The sequence below is a fragment of the Tenebrio molitor genome, chromosome 3 (genome assembly GCF_963966145.1).
Source record: "Tenebrio molitor chromosome 3, icTenMoli1.1, whole genome shotgun sequence".
NCBI lineage: Eukaryota > Metazoa > Arthropoda > Insecta > Coleoptera > Tenebrionidae > Tenebrio > Tenebrio molitor.
The window spans coordinates 22,489,581-22,514,919 of record NC_091048.1 but is presented as its reverse complement, the minus strand read 5'-3'; the positions used below and the strand labels follow the sequence as shown (position 1 = coordinate 22,514,919).

The following is a 25,339-nucleotide window of genomic DNA, read 5'->3' as shown; positions in this document are numbered from 1 at the left end:
TGGAGTAGGTATAGTCGCCATTATTATTTAATTGTTGCGTTTGTTGTCTTTGTTTTCTTGAACCCTTCGTGATATTTAAAAAAAGAAAACTTTCACATTAAAGAAATTGAGATAAAAATAATCTCGGTAAGACTGCACCACTTCATTTCAGAAAGATCAGTAACAAACATGGAGCATCTTTCGCACACTTGCATTTCTGTATTTATCTAAAGTATGAGAACCAGATTTGCTAAGTGATAGCAGAATCTTTTAAACACGAAAACATGTTTTGAAATCTACTTGATTCTGATTGAGCATAACTTAAGTACCTGATATATCAATTTATATTTTGTATCAAGGTCGGTTTTTGACAAATATAAATGATAGATTCCCGTTTAGGATAACAGTTTTACTCAACAGTGACAAGAAGTTTACATGTTCAAAAAATGTTACGCCATCTTGTATTAATTGTTGCAATTGCAGTTGGACTTAACACAGAAGTTCATGGGTAAATTGAATCTGTATACATCTGTGTACATATTTTAAAGACAAGTTTTAAGTTCGAACAATTTTGATGGTCCTGCTTTGTACCAAATAACTGAACCTGTGACACACGCAGAGTGTCCATCGTGGGACGGCAGAAACAATATTTTATATTATGTGGACGTCCACGCTGGAAAAATGTTTAGTTACGATTACACCAACAAGGAAATTACGTCGATAACTTTGGAAGGAGCGGTGTCCCCGGTGGTCCAGTCTAAATCTGATCCAGATCTTTTTATTGTGGGTCTAGACCGCTCCATCGTTGCGGTAAAATGGAACAGAGAAGATGGTAATTATACTACCAGAACGTTGGCGACGGTTTCGGACGATCAGCCTGACTGCAACATGAACGACGGGAAAGCCGACAAAGAAGGAAGGATATGGTACGGTAAGGAAAAGTAACGAGTCTCTGCTGTTGTTTTAACAAATGTTTCAGGCACGATGGATCAGGATGCCGATACCGTAAACCACCCAAACAGGGGGAGACTCTTTAGAATAACAAGAGATCACGTGTCGACGCCTGAGGAGATCATATCTCCGGTGAACGTCAGCAATGGCATGGCGTGGAACAAAGCAAATGATAAATTTTATTATATCGATTCGCCGACTCAACAAATCGCCGAGTACGACTACGATAACGAAAATGGCGAAATTTCAAATCGCAGAGTTGCTTTCGAGCTGAAAGATCATGATTTGAATGCGAGTCCTGACGGAATGACGATCGACGTGGACGATAACTTGTGGGTGGCCCTCTACGGAGGAGGTTCCGTGATTAAAGTGAATCCAACAACTGGAGAACTCTTGGACCGATTCCCTATTCCAGCCGAATCCGTCACTTCAGTAATGTGGGGAGGCCCAGACTTGGACATCTTGTTTGTAACCACTTCCAGAATCGGTCTTTCGGACGATCAAATAATGAAACAACCGGGAGCCGGAAGTGTCTTCGCTTTAACCAATTTAGGCACTAGCGGTTTGCCTGTTTTTGAAGCGGACATCATTGACAACATTTAAGAAATAAAAAGATCAGTACCAAAGTTAAAGTAATGTTTGTTATAATTTAAATAGGTACGATACAAAAATTTGACAGTCTTTGATGATCGTTAAACAATCATTTATCACACAGACACTCATCCACATTTTTTATTTACAACTCGTCATGCTCACCATCGTCATCTTTAATTTCTTCGCTCTCGTCTTCTGGAATGCCATCTTCTGGGAGATCTTCCTCTTCTTCCACCCCTTCATCCAGTGGAACACCTAGAGTCTTCCTCATCATTCCTTCAATCGATTGCGCAAAGTCTGCGGTCTCCCTCAACATAAATCCGGACCTCAATGTCGCGGTTCTGAACAGCATCAAAGCCATATCTTTGGCTGTAGGATCTGAAGGATCGTCGTTGACGCGCTTCAGCAGTTCCCGCATCAACGGATGTCTCGGGTTAATCTCCAAAGTCTTCTTCTGGTTCAAGTAATATGATCGTTGAGGATCGTCGGATTTTTGATGAGCATTGGAGACCGCCAAACGTTCCATGTTTCCGGTCCATCCGAACATGCTGGCGACGAGAGCGCAAGGCGAGTCGCTCAATCTTTCGGAAACTGTCGCCTTGGCAATCTGGTCCTTGAGGGCGTCATCGCTCAACCACTTAGTAAGTGGCTCGAAAGTATTCTTCAGCTGTTCCAATTGTTCTTTGCCTCCTTCGCTTTCCGTCAAACTGAATCCCTCTTTGGCGACATTCTGGAATTTTTTACCTTCAAACTCTGGGATCGCAGAAATCGCGTACTCGTCGACGGCTTCGACCAAATACAACACTTCGTAACCTTTACGCAACAACCTCTCGACGAAAGGCGACTTTTGTACTTCTTCTTTGGATGAGCCCGCCATGTAAAAGATGCGTTCTTGTTTCGGTTTCATACGTTTCACGTAATCCGACAAGGAAGTCATCTTATCGTCGTGGGAAGAATAGAATTGGAGAAGTTTGGCCAAACGTGTGCGGTTAGCGGGATCTTCGATCGTTCCAAGTTTGATGTTTGTTGAATACTCCTTCCAGAATTTTTCGTAATCTTCTTCGGGAACTTTTTTCAGCATGTCCAAGACCTTACGGACTAGCTTCTTCTTAATCACTTTGATGAGCTTGTGTTGTTGCAAAGTTTCACGTGATACGTTCAATGGCAAATCATCGGAATCGACGACGCCTCTTACAAAGCTCAGATATGATGGGATCATGTCGTTGAATTCGTCGGTAATGAACACCCGCCTGACGTACAACTTGATGTTGTCCGTTTTGGTACCGTATCTGTTGAAACTTTCAGAAGGTTGCATAGTAGGGATGTACAGAAGGGCTTTGAAGGTGACTTCACCTTCTGCAACGAAATGAACCTTAGCTAAAGGTTCTTTGCTGTCCTTGGTCAGAGATTTATAGAATTCGTCGTATTCTTTATCTTCAACTTCTGAAGGTTTCTTGGTCCAGATGGGCTTGCTGTCGTTGAGAAGTTCCCAATCCCAGATTGTCTTGTCGACTTTCTTGGTTTTCGGCTTGTCTTCATCTTTTTCCTCTTCAACAGCGACATCATCTTCGGTGTCAGGCTTTTCCTTTTCTTCAGGTTTCTCATCATCATCAATCGGTTCTTCTACTTGCTCGGTATGGCTGGTCCACATATAAATAGGGAAATTGATGAATTGCGAATACTTCTTGACCAAAGTGCGGACGGTGTCGTGTTCGAGGAAGTCTTTGGCTTCAGGCTTCAATTGTAGAGTGACAGTAGTACCTCTCTTGAGACTATCGCCTCTTGGATCATCCACAATAGTAAAGCTGCTCGAGTCTGATTCCCAGATGTACTGCTTATCATCATTGTGCTTTGTGGCGACGATTACTTTATCGGCAACCAAGAACGCTGAATAGAATCCAACACCGAACTGTCCGATCATGTCGTTCATGTCTTGTGCTGACGACGCATCTTGCATCTTGCTCAAAAATTCGGCAGTACCAGACTTCGCTATTGTACCCAGATTGTTGACCAGATCCTGTTTCGTCATTCCGATACCGGTGTCGGTAATATGAAGCACTCCCGCCTCTTTGTCCGCTTTGATACGTATATTAAGCTCGGATGTGGCGTCCAGCGCGTTCTTGTCCGTCAACGACAGCATACGTATCTTATCGAGCGCGTCTGAAGCGTTCGAAATCAATTCCCTCAAGAAAATCTAAAAATAAAAAAAGATGTAACTCTTTGTCGCCAACAAAACGCGGTCAGCTTTACCTCTTTATTTCGGTACAACGAATTTATGATAAGTTTCATCATGCGGTTAACCTCTGTCTGGAAAGTGAACTTTTCCGCCTTGTCCCGAAGCTCTTTCATTTGGGCCACATTGAGACCGTCTAATTTAATCGCTTCTTCTTCTCGCTGAACCACCTCATCGTCTACAAATCAAATTGTTGTAGGTATTGATCAAACATGAGTCAAGAAAAGACTCAGCAACAATCGCTTCCCAAGAAAAAGAAACCGTTTAAGTTATGTTTTGCATCGCAAAATTTAATCGGAAGGTCTAACGTGCAAATCGGAAAACCTTTAAAGCTGCGTAAGTATTAGACGAATTAAAAAACGTCGTGTCCGTTGCAGTGGTCGAATAAAACAAACCATTAATATTACCGAATGGCTGTGTTTTTACTTAAAAATGTTTTTTAGCAATTACAATTACGCCAAAATTTTATTGCAAAGATGAAATGGAATGCCACTGCAGTGATGCCGATTTAAAAAGGCAAATTGATTATTTAGATGTGAAAGGACCTAGAGAAAAATATGTTGATCCCGTCACTGAAAATCAAAGGTACCTATTTATAAATTATCCTTCTGGTCCCTTTGAATTATATCCGATTTTTTTAAAGTCCTGAATGACTAAAAAATGTTCAATTTTAAAATAAGTAAACATTTCTTTTTAAGTTTATAGCAGATTAATGATTTTATTGACTTTATCACAGGATTACATGCGCCATAGTAGGTAGTAGGTACTTTGACTTAATCCGAAAATTACCTAAATCCATACAGATAAAGATGAGGCAATTTTAATTATCAATAAATTTACTATTACATAATTTAGTGATTCTGTAGGCAATGTTCTCCATTTTATCTCCTTTGGAAGGACATGAACAATAACTACTTAACAGTGTCACATTACCATTGTAAATCTTTCACTTATTTAAATGAGGCAATTTTTATTGTTTAAAATAAAATCGATCTATTTTTTTGCAGATACGGATGGTATCAGGTGCAGTTTACAGACCTGAACAGATCTGACAGGAGGTTGCACTTTGCGAAACAAACAAACCCAATAGTCCAAGAACATTTAATGAATTACGAAAATATACGTTGAACATCAAATAAATACCTGTTCTGGATCCTTCCCTGCTAGCTCCCAAATCCACGTCAACTTTTTCCACAGTTCCTTCCCCAACAGATTCATCCGCTCGTGTGAAACCTGAAAAAAATTGATCAGTGTTAACAGAAAACTAAGAAAATCTTAACAATTACCTGACACGAGAAGTAAACCAACAGCTAATATTATCAACTGCTTCATTTTTCACAAAATTTCAAACGTATTTAATTCATTCAGGAATACCGGCACACGACGTGAGCACACTTGCCAAATCAAAATCGAATTACGGAATGACGACAAAAGCTGGATTCTAGAAGAGTTTACACCGAAAACTCGCCAATCGGGAAGTACCACGCTCGATGACGTAACAGTTTACAAACCTCGCGACCAATAAAAAACGACAAAATCATCGTATATCCAAATGGCTGCCTCTGATTGGTCGCCATTTAATCCAGGGAAATGCGGATTATTTGAATTGGGGAAATAACATTCTGATGACGCATCCAAATTTCTCACTTTTTTAAAAAAATTCCAATAAAATACAGTTTAAGAAGTTTTATTTTAAAATTACATCATATATTTTTCTTTGTTGTCGGATAAGATTCTGGCGGAAGACTTGGCATCCAAAAACAAAGTGCTAACTTCCTCAATATCAAGTTTATTGATGGTGTCTCTACCATTTGTCTTGGCCGTTAATGAAGCAGGAGTCAATAACTGTACTGCATATCTTAAAGTAGATCTAGTGCCGATCTCTCCTAGAGCCAACAAAGCTTCAGGTTCAATATCCAAACCTTCAGTACTAGCCCTCAATTTCAATATTTGTTCCAACTCAGATCTCGAATAGGGTAAAGTGCGGATTATTACTAAGCGGTCCAATAGATCCAAGGGGATGCCGTGAGGCGACACAATATCATCAGTACCTCTAATAACACAGCGCCCTCTGTTTGTCGCGAATATGACAATGGGAGCGATTGCGCTCTCTAGGGCTCTGTGTAAATACGTAAATGTTTCAATATCCAACATGTGGATTTCATCAATGAATAGTACTCCAGGTACTAGTTCTGCTATGCCTTGATCAATATATTTGTCGACGACTTTATTGATTTCGCGACGCAATTTGTCGGTGATTTCAGTTTTCTTTGGTTTCAGCAGCTGGCCCATCATTGACAGAACATCTTGACCACCTTGGGGTTTGGCATTTGCTGCATCTAAATCGTGCAGGGTCACATCCTACAAAATAACTAATGCCACACTGTAAATTTACTTCACATGAGACTTACTTGAACCACTTCTTTCTTCTTATGAACTTCTCCCTTTGGAAGAGGAACATATTCTTCTGCTTCCAGATCAAACTCAGTTGCATACCCATCAGATCTGCCTTGGCGCTTCACAGCCCCACTATTAGCTTCTATATAGATTACATCTCCTACCTCCACCTTTTCTTTTTGTAGAGCTTCATATATGCTTGGGTCCAATTTCAACTGTTTACTGCCTTTTGCTGTTTTCAGGCCAATAATTACATGACTAACAGTCTTTCCATATCCTATTAAAAAAAAATAATTACAACTATTCCCTCTTACATGATTATTTAAGTACCTCCTGCAGGATTTTCTGTTTCAACTGGAGTCAATTCAGTAACTTCTCCTTCATAAACTTCTTTAGTTTCTCTAATTCTTAAACCAATGGCTCTTCTAAAATTCTCCATGAGCACTTCTGTCTTTTTAATTTCTGAACTGTACACTTCCGACCCAACCATCGGACAGAAAGGTACTTTGTTTCCAAGCTCTTGGGCTATAGCCAGTGCAATTGCAGTCTTGCCTGTTCCTGGTGGTCCTGCAAGTAACACCGCTCTTCCTGCCATTTTTTTACTTCTAATCATATCAACTACTATCCCTGCGGCCTACAATTAGCTTCATCAGTAACAGTAGTAATGGTGTGTGCTGCGATTCTAACCTCTCTAGCTTGTTCTTGTCCCACCAAGCCGGCCGCCGACGGTAACGCAAATCCATTCTCCTCCAAACCCAAACCCTTTATGTGACTGTGGGCACTTATTCGTTGTGTCTTTACAGTACTTTTTACTTCTTCAATCTTCATTTTTACAAATTCACTCTAACCAAACCTCGTTATTTTTGTTTGATCAATTTAAGTTTTAATATTGTTATGTTGGTATGGCAACAAAACAACTTTCGGTTCAGTGTTTTTCTCTATTACCATGTTGGTGGTTCTGGAAATTTGAATTCAAAATTTGGAGGAAACAAAAAAAAATTCCAACCATTAAAGATAGTTATAAATATAAATAATATACTGCCCGCTGTATATAGGAGCATATTTATAAAATTATAAAGTGTTTAAAGCAGCAATTTACCTCTACAAATGATTAAATGTTTAACACAATTTAATCGAGAAATTAATAATTTAATGAATATGATTTTGAGTAAATATTGTGCTAAAGAACGTTACGTGTATATGATAAGAAAAAAATGATTACGAATGTCCCGGAACTTTCTCTTTTCCAATTAATTAGACACTTTCGATTTTTTTAAATCATATAATCACAAATTCCACAGGTGGACGTCGGAGTATCTTTTTATCTCTCTCAGAGGGTACTTCTATCGCTTTCTGGCTGAGTGCAAACAATCGACCAGAATCATGTGATTCGCCAAATCCAACCAGACATCTCTGACAGCAGTTACTCAGCTAAGCTAATTGTACTTTATTTCACGGACTTTACTTAGTTATGCGGACTTAACTACTTTGTGATTGTGTCAGTGTTTGTGGATGAGTGAGTCGTGACAATCGGTTCGTAATAAGTTGCTTTGTCACTTGGTCATCGTCGACTCTCGCAATCGTTAGTTTAATTTTAAGTAAAAAATGAAATAACATGGCACCCAACTTTAGTAAAGTAGTAAACAGAAACAATGCTCTTGCAGCAGCAGGAGCAACAGCCGCAGGGTTGTGGATTTTATTGTCGAAGAGAAAGAAGAACAATTACAGACTAGATAGGTATGGCTGTTGTAACGTAATTGTGGTAAATGCATGATTAGCGATTTTGTTTTGTTAGGAGAAAAGTGAAAAAGACTATCGATGAAGAAGTGAAATATTTCATTTCAGAGAAGAAGGAAAACAAAATCAAAGCTCAAGTTGATAAACAGTTTCTCAAACAAGTTGTCCATTTACTTAAAATTATTGTACCAGGATGGACTTCACCTGAGGCAGGATTTCTCTTTCTGGTAGCTGTCAGTTTAGTTGCCAGATCAGTTTGTGATCTGTGGATGATTAACAATGGAACCAAGATAGAAAGGTAATAAAAAGACTCTTTTGCCAATTGTGATAAAGCAGAACAAATTTTAATGGTCCTTTATAGGTTATGTAATTTAAAATTTTGACATCCCACAAACCTCAAAGACATACCTAATTACTGGAAAATTCAAATAAATATATACCTATATCATAACTATTAATTTGTTGTTGGTTCTTTAATTGCCATTGGTTTTAATTAATGTGCTTAGCCACATTTAAACAAAAATGCGTAATTATACAATTAACAACTTGTAGACTGATGATACCTAGTAAGTATCCAGGAAAAGGAATCAATAAATTCAGAAAATGAGTAATTAATTACAGCAAAATTACTCGCAAAAAAGATTATTTTTATGTGATCATCATCATGGCGCTCGATAAATGGTTGTGTGAAAGCCCAAACTTTAATTAAAATGTGTGAACCTTGAACAGCAAAACACTCGTTTTTACAATTCTGACCTTGTAATTTTATTTAAATGTTTTGGAATATTAAAACAAAATTTGGTTCACCTTTGAGGAGGAAAATTTGTTGTTAGTCACACAATTACTATTTTAAAACTGATTACATACATTCACAACGTGTAGTCTGGTTTGAATATTACCTATCAAATTTTAATAGTTATTGTGGTTTTTACTTCACGATAATCGTCACATGTCTCACAAACTGGTTACATTTGCTGTTTTTTTAGTAAAAACGAGTCCGGATGTTTTAGTTTATTTGTATCTTAATTTGTTTAAAAAAATAATGCAGTTAACACTAAAGTTAATAGTTAAATTAGAGGTAGCTATGATACTAGATAAAATACAAGTCGCAAAATGTAGCTTGATACTTGGGAAATGGATGCGCATCTCAAGTATCAAGCTACGGATTGCTACCTGTAGATCACCCACAACCTTGAGTAACAACAGAATCAAGTAAATTAGTTGATTTTTGAATTCTTAATAATACGGTATTACGAAGTACGAACCGGGAGCCTGCACTAATCGTACAAATATTGCTAAAATTATTAGTTTCGTTAATAAAATATCGTATGTCGGTCAGTGTACCATGTAATAAGAAAAAAATGATTTATCAGTGTATCACGACATCATAATTATTCTACAAATCGGTGCGATGAACTTTGGACCATGAACGCCAAAAAATTGTTATCATTAAATATTATATTACCAGTTATAAAAGTCGCTCCCTGTTTTTAGTGGAGCGAATCCTTCTTCCAAGAGTCGTTAATAAGCGTCACGAAAACAATAAATATTGCATTACGAGAAATTTTAATTTAAAATAATTGTCCTTTGTTTGACGTTAATAAAATTACAGTGATCCTGCTGATATAATTGTGGCAAATCGAATCATGCTAACTTATTTATTAAACCACCTAAAATTGATTGGGATTTTTTGTTACGTTTCGAAACCATTGTTGTGATCAGGGTGTATTTCAGACAACACAAAACCGAAATAACATCTACGAAGATTGCATTCCTATTAAATAATATTTGCTCTTGAACTGTGGACTTCTTGATAAGGCTTCGACTGATCACTTTTTCCGAGTTGTTTTTTTTAATAGATTTATTTCACCTTGGATAAACTAATCAGTTATCGCAACTCTTCACGGAACTATTTAATTAATTCAGGATAACCGTTAAATAATTAAGAATGGATATATGGCTTAATTGTATGAAAACTCGTTTATTTTTCTTTACAAAAAAAAAGAGAAAAAAAAGCGCGATGATTCGACACTTTATTAATTGCTGTTCTGAATTGTAAATATGTATAACAGTGCAGTGACATCAATTTTGTTTTAAATGTGGCAATTTTGTTTCAGTGCAATAGTCTCCATGGACAAACAGCTTTTCAAGAAACGCCTAATGAATTTCCTCCTAGCTTTACCAATAATATCAGTTGTGAACAACATATTAAAATATTCCATAGGAGAGTTGAAAATAAGATTACGCACAAATATGACTCGACGATTATACGAGGATTATCTGAAGAAGTTCACATATTATCGAATGTCGAACCTCGACAATCGCATCGTAAACGCCGACCAACTGCTCACCACGGACGTTGACAAATTCTGCGAAAGTGTGTCGGATCTGTATTGTAACACTGCCAAGCCGCTGCTCGACATCGGCATCTACGTCTATAAACTGTCGTCGACTTTAGGAGGAGGGACTCCTGCCTTGATGCTGGGGTATTTGTTCGTGTCGGGGGCCCTCTTGACACATCTGAGAAAACCAACGGCGAGGTTGACCGCAGGAGAACAAAAACTCGAAGGGGAATTCAGACACATCAACGCGAGGTTGATCACGCACTCGGAGGAGATTGCTTTTTACAACGGCAATCTCCGCGAGAAGGCCACGCTGTTGTCTAGTTACAACAAGCTCTTGAATCATTTGAGAAAATTCCTGAAATTTAGAGTTTTAATGGGAATTGTAGACAACCTAGTGGCCAAGTATTTTGCCAGCGTGGTCGGTTTCTGGGCGGTCTCTCTGCCGTTCATGTCGGCGACGCACTCTCTGTCGACGTCACACCAAGGCGAAAGATCTCGTCTTTACTACACTTACGGTCGCATGTTGGTAAAATTGGCTGAGGCTATCGGACGGCTGGTCCTAGCAGGTCGTGAGTTGACCCGACTGGCTGGTTTCACAGCTAGAGTGACTCAACTGAGAGAAGTCTTGGATGATCTCAACCAAGGCAAGTACGAACGGACGATGGTCACAGGAGCCGAAACTTTGAAAGCTGACGCAGGCAAATACATCTACCAAGACAACCTGATCAAATTTGATCGAGTGCCTTTGATAACTCCAAACGGAGACGTGTTGATCAAGGAGATCTCCTTCGAGATCAAGTCGGGAATGAACGTGTTGGTTTGTGGTCCGAACGGCGCAGGAAAGTCGTCGCTCTTTAGAGTTTTGGGAGAACTGTGGCCTTTGTTTGGCGGTCAGTTGACGAAACCCGCGCGCGGGAAGCTGTTCTACATCCCCCAGAGGCCTTACATGACCTTGGGTTGCCTGAGAGACCAACTGACTTATCCCCATTCGGGGGCAGAAGCCTTGAGAAGGGGAACTACAGACAAGCAGCTGGAAGAGCACATGCGTAGGGCACAGTTGGGATATTTGCTGGAACGCGAAGGCGGCCTAGATACCATCGCCGATTGGCTCGACGTTTTGAGCGGAGGAGAAAAACAACGAATCGCTATGGCTAGGCTTTTCTACCACAAACCACAGTTCGCGATTTTGGACGAGTGCACTAGCGCCGTGTCTGTAGATGTTGAAGGAAGCATGTACAAGTACTGCAGGGAAGTGGGTATTACGTTGCTGACGGTCTCCCACAGGAAGTCGCTGTGGCAGCATCACGAATATGTTTTACATTTAGACGGCAGAGAAGGGTACTCTTTCCGACCAATCGAAGATGTGACGGAACAGTTTGGCTCTTAGCGCCTTCAAATGTTAGGGAAATTGGAAAAATTAAATACATTCGATACATTGATAATTTACCAGACTTGGCATGTGGTGGTCTAAGCAACGAAAACGAATCTAACGTAAACTTTAAAATCACTTGGTGCGACTTTAAAGTTTACAGTTTTTTGGTGTTTTAACTATACAACAATTTTGAATGTTCTATTTTTGTAACTTGAATGTTTCGTAAGAGAAACGTCTGTCATTTTGCTAAATATACGCGTCGGATCTTGTATGGAGGTCACGGTCTGTTTTCTCACGTCGTAGCTTATTTCTGTCTCTTTCTGAGAAATTTTTGTGACTTTTGAGTATGGCCAAATATGGTGTCTACAAGTTTACTTAACTTCATTTACTTGACTACTTAAAGAAACGTTTTTGTAAAAAACATAAATTTTCCATTCGCACTGTGGACTACAAGTTTTGAGTCATTCCAAACTTTCGCATAAGCCAATGTTACTAACAAATGCCAAACTGTTACCACGAAGTCGACATATGACAATAAATACAAACGTGTTTGCGCACAAAGCAAATTTTGATAAATTCTTCTAGTCTTCTGATTGCTGTAAAAAAAACTGTATTCGATGTTTTATAGAATTTTTAACTGGCGTAATCGACTCTAACGGTTGATGATAATGTTTAGTGTAAGTTTTTAGAAAAGTACTGTCAGATGAGGTCACTGATAAGATCCAGGCGTAATCTGTAAAACTGCTATAAAATGGGAATAGTTTTGTCACATTGAAATATACGCAGACTTTCTGAATTTTTTCATGCTTGTTGCTAATCAAAGTTTTGTACTTGAAATATGACTACTTAATTTGGAATCGAATCGACCGCTCTACACGGTACGCAGTACTGATAACACTTTTTGTAGTATGCTTATGTTGTTTCGATATTCAGAATGTATAATTAAACTGGATAAAACTTTGATATACTTGTAAAATGCATAAATAATTTGTTGGTGTTGGAAGTGAAAATGTTACAAATAAATAGTTACTATTTATTTTATTTTATGAAAGTATTTATTTACGCGTCCCTGGAGAGTGGAAAGAATGAACAGATGAAGAGTTGTAAAAGTGGATTAGCGTCGTTTACGGATAACAAATAAATCGAGATGATTTTTTTCAAAAATATTTATTGGAACATGTGCACAATAAAATCAAACAGCTATTTATTTAAAGCGAGATCGAGTGAATTTATTATATCCACCCAACAAAATTAATTGCAGCGATTGTTGTTTAATAAAGACTCTAACATCATTCGATCGGTTTAACAACAATCTGTTTTACAGGATTTATTATATACAACAATGAAACCTGGTAACATACTATAAAATAAATATTTCTAACTGTTATAACACCATTATTTTGCATCTAGTTGTAGTTATCCTAATATTAGAAAATACTTTTTAGGAACAGCGTAACTTAAAGCTAAAAAATAAGCTAATTCACTGCGAATACTGTTTGTAAATTATTTAAAGCCGCTGGGGCGTATAAACAACCACAAACGAATCATCTGTCCACTTAAGTGTGACCCCATCCTTTTGTAAGTCTTTTCCATAAACTGGGTTTATCTATGTTGGCGGGTGGAGGTTGGTCGTTTTTGATTTGTTCTAAAAAGCCAGCAGTCTGCGTCGGCGAGTTCGGTTCGACCCCGGCGTCCCCGATCTCCCTCAAGTCCCTCATCATCTTCTTCCTTATAGTCTTCTTCATGCTTAGATGCCTCTCTAAAGTCTTGTATTTGTGTTTGGTCCGATTATCTACATTGTTTTCGACGACGGGAACGCGCGGATTTTCCTTGTCCACTTCTTTGTTGCAGTTCCAAATATCACGCACGTCTCTTATTTTTCTATCGTTGACTGAAGACATTTTTCATTATTGTCTCTGCAAAATGGGCGAGAAAAAAATTAATTAAAATGAAAGTAGTTGATGTCACAAAAACACAAAGTACACAGTACCACTCTAAACATCAATGCAAATTCACCAAATGCTTTTCACCAAAACGTACATATTTTAGAAAGTTATATACTTGCTAGTTTTATATCACCTTATTCATGTCATTTTAATAAAAAATGAGCATGATATTCGAGAAAATCATAGATAAAAGGTGAAATTGCACTCACTTTCGACCGGGATAATAATCGATTTTATTGAAAAGTCCGCATTTTTTTAATAGCCCATGATTAACACAGAAAAACAAATTTAGGTCTATTTTTAAGACTTACCTCATATTTTTACTTATATATAAAACAAGAGATCAATGGTAACATGACTTAAGTTACTGTAACTCACTTCTTTATGTCTTTGCTAGTTCAAGGTAAACGACTTTAGCACGATTTTTTTTACTTAAAACTTACTGCATTGTACATTTTTATGGAAAATAAATCCGATTTAAGCAAAATAATCGAGTACTCACCCCTGTTCGGACGTTTTTACATGTTGTTTCTTGGAGGAACGTGTTTCGTTTGTGTTAAATGCACTCTACTGAACTTTTACTTTCAAATGTAGGCGATCAAGTTTATTTCTTTGTTTTCAAAGTTGATCTTTTTACTTTCCTTGTATACAGAAGCGGTAGATTTGAAACTCCGATATGAAATGAGGTAATCCGTCATTTTCTGGCGAATAATCGATTGTTTTGAGGTGAGTATTAAGAAATTGCAGATAACAACGCCCATATAACTATTCACCGGAATCGTAAATTATATGCGTCTTCGTACAGACTTTTATTGTCGACGAATAAACGTCGAAATAAAATAGGTATAAAATTTGAAGAGGTTTGCGTGGGGCATTAGGATTGCGGCTGGGAAATTAAAGAAAAACAAATTGAATTTGTGAAATTGTTGAGTCAAGCAGCTGTGAACATTGGGGAAATTTACTTGTTGAAAATAGTAGTTTCGAAACAATGAGATAAGATTTCAGAGGAAACGGTGATCGCAATTGAGATTAAAACCAGAGTTCAACTAATTTGAATGACCGCCACATTTCATAACAACTTGAAATCGGCCAATCACAAGACTCCAAATGTACAGCGAATTAGTTGGACAAAAGTACACGTTAGCCTTAAACTAATTGGTCGTTGCTCGAGTCGAAACGAGATAACAGCGCAACGTTTGTTGTTCGGTGTGTACACCGTGTTTGGTTGCGACCAATCAAATCGTTCCATCTGTCGAATTAGTTGGCCATCACAGACCTACCCGCGTCGACTGTCTCTGTCCGACTCCGCTAAACGAGAAAGACGGACGCAGCGCTGATAAGCGATTTCCTCCGGTTTGTATACGTCCCTCTCACTATTTTTCTGGCATTTGCGGTAGATTCGTGGCGAGAATTTGACGTCGGCGAGTATAATATTTTTAGTGAATTTATTATAAAATGAAGTCGCATTTATTCGTGTTTGTGTTGAGTGCATATTTTTATGCATTGAACGCCGAAGTATATCTTGAAGAAAAATTCCAAGATGGTAAGTGTCCGCGGTGGAAATCGCTTTCCACGCCGGTTCAGGAAGTTCCTTAATTTTGCTTTGCCTTTGCCCCCCTCCGAACGCCGCTAATCCTTTCGTTTTCAGATTCCTGGGAAAAAAATTGGATATACAGTAAACATCCGGGGAAAGAATTCGGGAAATTCGTGCTGACGGCCGGGAAATTCTTCAATAATGAGGAAGAGGATAAAGGTAATGGTCATTATGTTAGCAGGAAGTAACGCCCGTTCCACCAGAACGTGGAAAGCTATTTTCTCTAATGTGCGTTTAACTTAGCCCCACTGTTGAAAAATATATCAAGTTTTTTCAAATCATTGTCACAGCATTGATCAAACAAAAAAAAACTGGTAATTTTTTACAAACAAGACAGTGATTTCTTCAAATACAATGGAGAATCGCCAAGGAAATATTTGTCAAGATAGATTTTCTGTTTGTTGTACGGTACCAATAAAATATTAAATTGTTTCTTGTTAATGACTGTAGACTTGTTTTGGGGACTGAAATCACTAGAAATCTTGAGTTGTTGAAACTGTCATTACCCATAAATTAAAATTTTTACAAAGTAATTAAAATTACATTTGTTACATTACTTAATGGGGTAGTTTAATGTTGTTTTCACTTCTTCATGATCAATACAATCCCAAATTTGCCCTCTGTAAGAGTAAAGTTGACTGCTGGTTATCTAAAAGATAAATGTGGATAAGAGTATTTATTCTAGCTCTAACAATTTATATTAGTATGGGGCTTTTAAATATGTAGTCATTTTTAGAAGCAATCGACTCCTTTTTTCTGTTCAGGATAATATTTATCTTACTGGATTTGTGCACAATTTTAGACGTTACGTAACGATTCAGCTAGAGTGGTTTCTTGCGTGTGTAGTTTCAACACACCTGACATCAGTAAAGGTTCAATTTACTTGGGCTACTATAAACTTCATTTATTATTTCTGAAGACTGATGTAAGTCACCTGAAGCAGATTATGTTACCACTCTTGCACCCAAATAAAAGTTCCTTTCTAATAAAAAAAATTATTGAAAATGAAATTCACAATTTAGGTTTGTTTTCAGAGGGATTTTAGAGTAGTTGTCACTTTATATGGTTCTGTAACGCAAGCGAAAAGACGCTTAATTAAAGTTGGTGACATTATTGTTGAGAAAAACTTTAAGCCGGAATTACGGCAATTCAAGCAACATGTCTTAAGTTTGCTTAAATAGTTTCTTAACTACATATTGTAATTGCCATGGAAAAATATACGAAATTATGAATGGCGAGACCAAAGACGCAACAAATTGATTGGGCTAGTGTTCCCACGTGATCTGCTTTGTTGTCAACTAAGCATATTATTTAAATGCCGTTCTTAATTTTTTTTTTAATTTTAATATTGTAATTTTTATTTGTGAAAAAAAGAGTCAAGAGTCAAATTTCAAATCAAGTTTAATAACCATCTGCTTAATAAAGAAAGTTGTTTTTATTACCAATACTTTCAATTATTTCTTTCTATAAAGTTCTGCTTTTAAAACATTTGCATTTTTGTGGCAATAAAGAAAGACAGGAAAGAATTTGGGGTTTCTATTAATGAAACAAAAATGTATTAATTAATAATTTGCTATCTCTAGTGGACTGTTAGTTACTTAATTGTATGTTTTGTATTTTTATGGGATGATTGATGGGATTATATTATATAAGTAATGCAAGATTAATCCTGACAAATTATGTCATTTCTCAGGTATCCAAACGTCGCAGGATGCTCGTTTCTACGCGTTAAGTAGAAAGTTCAAGCCCTTCGGTACGGAAGGCAAAGACCTGGTCATCCAGTTTACAGTAAAGCACGAACAGAACATCGACTGCGGCGGCGGTTACATAAAAGTCTTCGACTGTTCCCTTAACCAAGAGGACATGCACGGGGAATCGCCATACCGCGTGATGTTCGGCCCCGACATTTGCGGACCCGGTACAAAGAAGGTTCACGTAATCCTCAACTACAAAGACAAGAACGTACTAATCAACAAAGAAATCCGTTGCAAAGACGACGTCTACACACACGCATACACGTTGATCATCAAACCCGACAATACCTACGAAGTTCAAATCGACGGCGAAAAAGTCGAAAGCGGCGAATTAGAATCCGACTGGGACCTCCTCCCGCCCAAGAAAATCAAGGACCCCGAAGCGAAGAAACCGGAAGATTGGGACGACCGTGCCACCATTCCCGACCCAGACGACACCAAACCTGAAGACTGGGACAAGCCGGAACACATTCCCGATCCAGAAGCCACCAAGCCTGACGACTGGGACGACGAGATGGACGGCGAGTGGGAACCACCAATGATTGATAATCCCGACTACAAGGGAGAATGGCAGCCAAAACAAATCGACAATCCGGCCTACAAAGGGCCATGGATTCACCCTGAAATCGATAATCCCGAGTACACCCCCGATTCGGAGCTTTACAAGCAGAAGGAGATCTGCGCTGTCGGCTTCGATTTGTGGCAAGTCAAGTCTGGCACCATCTTCGATAGTGTGTTGATCACCGACGATGTCCAGTACGCTAAAGACACTCTGTCCGGTTTGAAGGAGAGACAAGAAGGAGAAAAGAAGGCCAAGGAGGATATCGATAAGGCCGAAAGAGAGGCCGCCGCTGCCCAAGAAAAGAAAGACGACAATGAAGATGAAGACGATGATGATGATGAAGACGCCGATGATGAAGAACACGTGCCACAAGTAGAGGTAATTCTGATTGTCTTTCTTTTTGTCGTGACGTAACTAAATGTTTTATTCTTTGTTTCAGGAAAATCATGACGAGTTGTGAGTGTAATAAGAGACAATTTTTATATCTTACTGTGTGCAGTGTTTTGTTCCATAGTGTGTACTATTTCTTTGACTGATTTTTGTTAATATTGAGCGTATTACTTCTAATAAAACACAAAATCATACAATAGGTTGTTTTTGTATTCACATTTTATTTGTACAAAATTTAATAAATTATTACAATGTACTATCTTTATTAAACCATATTTTTATTCTTGTGTTTTAAAATCCGAAAGCTGTTGGACACGTAAAACGCCGCCTGGTACTATTGGGGCACGGAAAGTTGGGCAGATGTGTCATTCAGTTGTCAAAATTTCTAAACCATTCTTTAGCTACTCATAACCAAGCTTAAGTTAATTTGACAGTTTTTTTGAAAATATCAATCATAATGACGGTAAAGGTGCATTTACATTGACACTTTTTGAAATGACAATAACAGACTGCCCAGGATTCCATGTCCCTCATTGTACCAACGTGACAGTACCAAAACTGAACCTTGCGATTGGTTGATGGGGTACAATAATTACAGTAATACCGTTAATTATACCACATTGAAGTTATCCACATTTCCGGTGAACCACAAAAAATCCAGAGATTCATCCTTCAAGCTACTGCCCTCTCGGCCTATTTAAATATAGACGCCAGTGTTCAAACCTCCATGGTTCAAACCCAATTTGATGACATGGCAAATGTTACAATTGCGAGCAATGAAAGGTCAGGTTAGGTCAGTCAAGTTCTTCCCCTAGGTTCTTCCATAGTTCCAGAGATAGTTCTTAACGTGGAGGGAGAAAAGACTGGAGATGGCACTAATTCAAATAAGTGTACCGGCGCGCGAAAACTACAGAGTCATAAAAGGTTTCTGAATATAGACGCTAGGCCAATGGCTTGCTTCGCCTTCCTTCCAGGCGCATTGTGCTTCTTTATGTAGCGCATTGTGGACTGGGTCATAAAAGGTTGTTGCACGTGCTTTTAGAGGGTTCGGATTTTTAACATGGGCAGCATAGGAAATGCCATCTCCAGTCTTTTCTCCCTCCACGGTTCTTAACCATTGTAGCGCGGTCTTCATTTTTGGAACAAAAATGAATAATTAGTAATAAAGATTTAAAAAATGACATCAAGGTTTGTTTAATTACTATTACTGCCAGCGTTGCACAATAATTATTTTAAATTATTTCGCGCGAGTCCTGTCATCGCTGTCAGCTGTCTCAGACGTGTTCATCGTGTTCATCTTTTACTCTGTCACTATAACAATTAAGAGGTTATGTTGGTGTTCCACACAAGTATTGATTTTCCTGCTTTTCAGTGAAACCTGCATTGCAGCTGGACCAAACTCAGCCATCACTTGAAAAATTGCTAAAAGAAAACAAACATGGTAAAAGATTTTTTTTCTAACTTTCTTCTCCAATTATTTTATCAGATTGCTATTGTAAAGGGGTGAGTGTTATTTTTATCGTGTTTTAGCTGTTCAAGGTGACAAAATGTCCATCTGATGAGTTGTCATTGACAAATTGTGCAGTTGTGAATGACTCAGATTTTCCACAATCTGTTGAGTAAGTTTCATCATACCTGTGATGAATTGCCGTACTGTTGATTGTCTTTTGTAAACAGACATCTTGAGGTGGTCGCAGGGAGTGGCCAGAGATTTATTTTTTCTATCAAGAAGGACCCTAGAGTACAAAGGCATGAAGTGGGTTTCAGTTTACCTCAAAGGAAATGGGCAGTATTATCCATTAATCAGGAAATTGAAGTTAATCCTTACAAAGAAGAGGATTACATAACAGCCATTGTACTTGAAGCAGATTACATGCAGAAAAAAACGTTTGTGCAACCTACTTGCATATATTTTAAATGAATTCACAATTTTGTAGAACCTCACAAGAGCAATATGATACAGATGAAATGGCCAAAGAATTTCTTTACTCATTTCCAAACCAAATGTTTACAGTTGATCAGCAGCTGGCTTTTGCATTTAAGGACAAAAAGCTGTTGATTCTTGTTGTTAAAGAAGTTGAAGGTTGTATGTGCAGTGTGTCAATTAATTTGCTTCATTTGTTACCTTTTAGTTGTTAATATTAACACTATTAGACAAGGAGGAGAGGCCAAGCCTAAGAAGGGTAAACTAGGAAAACTAACACCAAACACTGTAATACAGTTTGAAAAAGCAGAAGCATCTGCTCTTAATTTAGTTGGGAAGGCAAAAGGGTATTGCAGTAACAAGTTTTACAACATAATTGCGTAAATGATTTGATTGTTGTAGAAAACAAGTGCGCCAGTCTATCATCAATCCAGACTGGGACTTCCAGAAAATGGGTATTGGAGGATTGGGGAAAGAATTTAATGCCATCTTCAGGAGAGCTTTTGCTTCGAGGGTATTCCCAATAGAAATAGTTGAACAGTTGGGTTGCAAACATGTTAAAGGTATACTATTATATGGCCCACCTGGTACTGGTAAAACTTTGATGGCCAGACAGATTGGAAAAATGTTGAATGCCAGAGAACCAAAAATTGTTAATGGTCCACAAGTGTTGGACAAATACGTGGGTGAATCAGAAGCCAACATTAGGCGTCTCTTTGCTGATGCTGAAGAGGAAGAAAAACGGGTAAAAATACCGTTTATATCTGGAAAATATTTTTTTCCACTGATCATTCCAGGCTGGTCCCAACAGTGGCTTGCATATTATTATATTTGATGAAATCGACGCTATTTGTAAACAGAGAGGGTCAGTTGCTGGGAACACAGGAGTTCATGATACAGTTGTTAACCAGCTCTTGTCAAAAATCGATGGAGTGGAACAGCTCAATAACATTCTTGTAATTGGTGAGTGTATTTATTTTTTAAAGTGTTGTTTTAAAATTGGAGATTAGGAATGACAAACAGAAGAGATATGATTGATGACGCCTTGCTCAGACCTGGTAGGTTGGAAGTTCAGGTGGAAATTAGTCTGCCAGATGAGGATGGAAGATATGAAATTCTCAATATTCACACCAGCAGGATGAAGCAATATAAGAAAATTAGTCCTGATGTTGACATAAGGGTAAGTTTCCTAAATCGTAAAATATTACAGCAAAGCAGTGGCGGCCGGTGACTTCAGGAACGGACGAAGCAGATTTTGCCGCCCCCGTGAAATTTTTTTCAATTAAAATGAAAACAAAACGCAGAAAATTCTGGATGAAGCAGCACCTGCGTCATTTAACGAGCCGCCACTGTATCAAAGATATTACTGATAGAAGTCTTTGTTTACTCTAATTACAAAAAACAATTACTTTTTACAATAACTTGACTAATAAATTAATATAATCATACATACTTATTGCCTTGAGTTTCAGAGGTGAACGTGAAAGGTTTACAAACTATGAACTAGAAGTTAGTTTCCGTTGTTTTTTTGTACAGAACTCAATTTTAGAACTTTAGCTAGTTTAGTTACTAAACTTGTTTCAAAATAATATACCATTATTACAAATCGAAAATCAATCTAAAATGTTTATTTTCAGGAAATGGCTGCACGAACTAAAAATTTTTCGGGTGCCGAGCTTGAGGGCTTAATCAGAGCTGCCCAATCAACTGCGATGAATCGTTTGATCAAAGCTGCCAGCAAGGTCGAAGTCGATCCAGAAGCAATCTCTAAACTGTTAGTTAACCGAAGTGACTTCCTGAACGCTTTAGAAAACGACATAAAACCGGTACGTATAACGTGACTTGGAAAAAAAAACTTGCAATTAATTGTTTCATGTGAAACAGGCATTCGGTACTTCTTTAGAAATCCTTGACCAATTTTTGGCACGCGGTATTGTCGAGTGGGGTTCCCCGGTCAGCAGCATTCTAGAAGACGGCAGACTGTTCACCCAACAAGCTCAAGCGAAAGACACTTCAGGTTTGGTGTCTGTACTGATCGAGGGCCCCCCGAATGCCGGAAAAACCGCTTTAGCAGCGCAGCTTGCAAAAGAATCCGATTTTCCGTTTATTAAAGTGTGCTCACCTGAGGAAATGGTGGGGTACACGGAAACAGCCAAATGCTTACATATCAGAAAGGTAACGTCTAATTTCCGGTGGGGTCAACGCTCATTATTGTACCCAACAGGTGTTTGATGACGCTTATCGTTCAACGTTGAGTTGCATACTAGTGGATAATATTGAAAGACTGTTAGATTACGGTCCTATTGGTCCGCGATATTCCAATTTAACATTGCAGGCGCTTTTGGTTTTGTTGAAGAAGCAACCACCACCAGGGAAAAAATTGCTGATTTTGTGTACGAGCAGCAGAAGGTTATTTCTTATTTGACCACTTTGCAAATTGAATTTAAACTATTGTTTCGCAGACAAGTTCTCGAAGACATGGAAATGTTGTCAGCGTTCACCGCGATTTTACACTTGCCGAATCTTTCCAAAGCCGACCACTTACTGGCTGTTCTGAAAGCTTCCGACGTATTTAGTGCTCACGAACTCAAGAAAATCGGCCAACAAGTTCAGGGAAAACGGTACATTGTTTTTATTGTGTGTTATTCATGATTTATGATTGATTTTTTTTTAGCATATTTATCGGTATTAAGAAATTGTTGGCTTTAATAGATATGTCACGACAAACCGATGAGAAGGTTAGAGTGATGAAATTAATAACTAAACTAGAAGAAGATGGTGCATTGGAAGACCCTGGTATGGCCTAATTAAACCATAACATTATAGCAGTAAAACATACAGTTCATGCACATTCCAAATATTTAGCAATATTCCCAGGAATAGTCAATTGTTAATTAAATAAATAGACCTTGGTAGGTTTTAAAAACACATAGAGGTGTTCCAAAATCGACTATCATTTAATAAATATGTATCCTGTATCGTGCAACTGAATTGTTTATCAGAACAAACCAACTAGTTTCCGTCTCACTTTTAATTGCCAATAATTTATAGTATATTTTGAAATTTTAGCAAATCGTTACGAAACTATATTGCGTTAGTTAATATAATTTGTTGTTAAAGTTGTTTAAATTTATTTTTTATATATAAAATCAGTGTTCATTGTGTAGCAAGTAGATATATAGAAGATTGTACACATACACAAAGACATTTCATTCAAGTATTATTGGTTCACAATGAAGTAAGTAGTTCTTGTGATAAGTCGGTTAAGTCTTAATTTATATAATTTATCTCTGTGTATTTCTGTGTGTATTGTTGTAGAAATGAATTATGTAGTTTAGGTACAAGCTTAGCTTATATTCAGAGTCAATAATGTTGGATATTAGAATGTTAAAACCGTTTCGTCCGGGACTGTTACATACGTTAGATACGAACTTCTTTGTTATATTTTTCATTTTGTATAATTTGTCAACGTGAACGATCTCATCAATGCTTAATGCCAGATTGCTACGGTGCAAAAGAATTTGAAGTAAAAATTTGTTTCGTTTCTTTTACAGCTTTTTAAGTGACGCCGACTTCCGACCAAACATCTTTTACTTTCTCGTCTCAGCAAAAACAAGAAATATGTCAGTTGTCATTTAAAAAGTTGTCATTTATAGCTTTTCTAATTGTTGAAGAATGCCTATATGTAGGTATTGAGTATAACATGTATATACAGGATGTTTCAGCTGTAATATAGCTAACCGGCTACCTCACAGAGTCCCGATTGAAGGGTTGGATGACAATTACTAAATTCGCTTCATACCACTTACGAGACACCAAGCTTTGCAATATATTTATTGATGTCCCTTGGTGCTATTTGGAGGTATCAATAAATGAAACATCCTATATACTTAATATTATTGTCAATGACTATGTATAACGAGATTTATTAATATAAATGAAGGTAAACTTTTAGTATCATTTGAAAAGTGTAGACGACAGAGGGCGCTCGCTCTTCCGGCGCATCCACCATTTTTCATCTGGGAAGATCTAACACGCTCAGGATGGGACTGTCCGTGTACTTCATTTGTACTATTTTATCAATTTTAATCAAGTTTTAACAATGCATGTTGACAGGCCACTACAGCCTGACAAATTAATGGCAATCGAGTAGGTCATCCCATGGTTGTAAAAGTTGGTCACTGATGGGTGATGACCTCCTGAACGTAATAATAATACATAGTTTTTAATACCGAAATGCCTTTATCGTGCAGGTTAAATTATGTCACAAGCTGTTGCAAATTGTACATCACCTTCATTTGTTCTGCAGTATGATATAATACAGTAGTTCAGCTCTAGTTTAAAATTTTAAATTTGCATAAAACGAAGGTATTAAATATTTAAAAGATATTTGGAGAAAATTAGAGATTCGTATGTTATATAACGAGTATGGAAAGTGACACATTTCGCATGATTTTGTGTTTGTGTATTTATGCTGAGGCGCTAGCCGAGTGCCAAACCACACAAATGCATGAAAGACACTTTCCAACGAGTTATATGTAGAAACTATTTTTGACAATGCGAGTGTAGTGTGCGTTATTATAAGACACAGGTGGATGAAATTGATAATTTTCATGCCTGCTTATGCAAGGTTTTGTAAGGGTCGTAGGAAAAGAAGATTATTTCATGTTTTTATCTGATTTTTTAGAAATCAAGAAGTAGATAAATTATATGTAAAAAAATAAAGTTAGAATGTTATCTTTCTAGATAAATAAGTCTACTTTCCAGTTAAGTATATGTCACAACTTGATACTTAATTAAAATAAAGTTTAAAACAGTAAGCAGACGTCACAATTAAAATAAGTATACTTATGAAACAACTGACGTCTAACTAACCATATTTGAAGATATAAAAAGTACATATTTGGCCATAACTGTAGAAAAGAAGTAGAAAAACTTGCGAGGAGGTGTACATCTTATCTTCACAACAAATTAAGTTTACCGCTTAGCAAGAATATTGTCTGATAAGTACAATTGCCCTCTTGGCGTTTCTAATTTTGGAGATTTTTCCTTATTTACACGGCCTAGAGTAAACTCATGGATTCAAAGACCACCGACAATAATTACTGCGACTAGTTCCAGGACGGAAAATTGTTAAACAGGTGGCTTTTTTGGGATAGGAGTTATTTTTTTTGTCACCTTCAGGTACTTATTCACATTAATACAAGTTTTAAGTAATGGGACTTTGAATAATTTAAACCTGCCTGGAAAAAGTTAGGTAGGTACCATTTTGACTTTAAAGACTTGTTTTTTTTTTCTGTAAACCCAAGGAACTAATGGCTTTTAATAAATTTTGGAATTTCTTTTCATAGAGAGTACAATTTTCTTAAATGGTACTGAGGTTGGCCTTGAAGAAAAATCGATAGGACGCGACCGCGAATTCAAGGTTAGCGATTTTTTCAAGGTTAAAATCAGTGGTGGAGAGGGGTATCGAAACGATTGATTTCATTTTTATTTAATCAAAAAAAATGTGTGACGATTTAGGCGTGACCGCTGTCAAAACGGTTGCATTTTAAAATGAA

The 25,339-nt window shown here is 37.5% G+C and overlaps 6 protein-coding genes across 7 annotated transcripts; 4 read left to right on the top strand and 2 right to left on the bottom strand.

The window, feature by feature from the left end:
• The first annotated feature begins 329 nt into the window (after positions 1–329).
• Positions 330–1,562, top strand: LOC138126711 (regucalcin-like). The gene is made up of 3 exons (XM_069042492.1): positions 330–487; positions 540–910; positions 959–1,562. The coding sequence occupies exons 1-3, from the start codon at positions 426–428 to the stop codon at positions 1,531–1,533; spliced, it is 1,008 nt and encodes a 335-aa protein (XP_068898593.1). The 5' UTR covers positions 330–425; the 3' UTR covers positions 1,534–1,562.
• Gp93 (heat shock protein 90 Gp93) lies at positions 1,553–5,206 on the bottom strand. The gene is made up of 4 exons (XM_069042477.1): positions 5,044–5,206; positions 4,901–4,990; positions 3,775–3,935; positions 1,553–3,718 (listed from the first exon to the last, which is right to left on the bottom strand). The coding sequence occupies exons 1-4, from the start codon at positions 5,087–5,089 to the stop codon at positions 1,667–1,669; spliced, it is 2,349 nt and encodes a 782-aa protein (XP_068898578.1). The 5' UTR covers positions 5,090–5,206; the 3' UTR covers positions 1,553–1,666.
• A 222-nt stretch (positions 5,207–5,428) lies between these two features.
• On the bottom strand, positions 5,429–7,071 carry pont (pontin). Its single transcript, XM_069042487.1, has 4 exons — positions 6,842–7,071; positions 6,485–6,788; positions 6,169–6,431; positions 5,429–6,118 (listed from the first exon to the last, which is right to left on the bottom strand). The coding sequence occupies exons 1-4, from the start codon at positions 6,980–6,982 to the stop codon at positions 5,456–5,458; spliced, it is 1,371 nt and encodes a 456-aa protein (XP_068898588.1). The 5' UTR covers positions 6,983–7,071; the 3' UTR covers positions 5,429–5,455.
• Positions 7,072–7,525: 454 nt separating this feature from the next.
• On the top strand, positions 7,526–12,649 carry Abcd3 (ATP binding cassette subfamily D member Pmp70). Its single transcript, XM_069042481.1, has 3 exons — positions 7,526–7,891; positions 7,950–8,189; positions 10,009–12,649. Exons 1-3 carry the CDS (start codon positions 7,770–7,772, stop codon positions 11,621–11,623), a joined length of 1,977 nt encoding a protein of 658 aa, XP_068898582.1. The 5' UTR covers positions 7,526–7,769; the 3' UTR covers positions 11,624–12,649.
• Positions 12,650–14,914: 2,265 nt separating this feature from the next.
• Calr (calreticulin) lies at positions 14,915–18,110 on the top strand. The gene is made up of 4 exons (XM_069042489.1): positions 14,915–15,097; positions 15,203–15,307; positions 16,842–17,842; positions 17,904–18,110. Exons 1-4 carry the CDS (start codon positions 15,010–15,012, stop codon positions 17,922–17,924), a joined length of 1,215 nt encoding a protein of 404 aa, XP_068898590.1. The 5' UTR covers positions 14,915–15,009; the 3' UTR covers positions 17,925–18,110.
• Positions 18,111–18,970: 860 nt separating this feature from the next.
• LOC138126701 (vesicle-fusing ATPase 1-like) lies at positions 18,971–23,726 on the top strand. 2 transcript variants are annotated; one of them, XM_069042479.1, is made up of 14 exons: positions 18,971–19,042; positions 19,227–19,295; positions 19,385–19,473; positions 19,532–19,741; positions 19,792–19,937; positions 19,987–20,125; positions 20,181–20,523; positions 20,576–20,741; positions 20,789–20,958; positions 21,416–21,604; positions 21,663–21,953; positions 22,003–22,187; positions 22,241–22,399; positions 22,453–23,726. In XM_069042479.1, exons 2-14 carry the CDS (start codon positions 19,293–19,295, stop codon positions 22,583–22,585), a joined length of 2,223 nt encoding a protein of 740 aa, XP_068898580.1. In that variant the 5' UTR covers positions 18,971–19,042; positions 19,227–19,292; the 3' UTR covers positions 22,586–23,726. The 2 variants fall into 2 exon arrangements, with proteins under 2 accessions (XP_068898580.1, XP_068898579.1); XM_069042478.1 differs by lacking the exon at positions 18,971–19,042 and having other exon boundaries at positions 19,097–19,295.
• Positions 23,727–25,339: the final 1,613 nt, after the last annotated feature.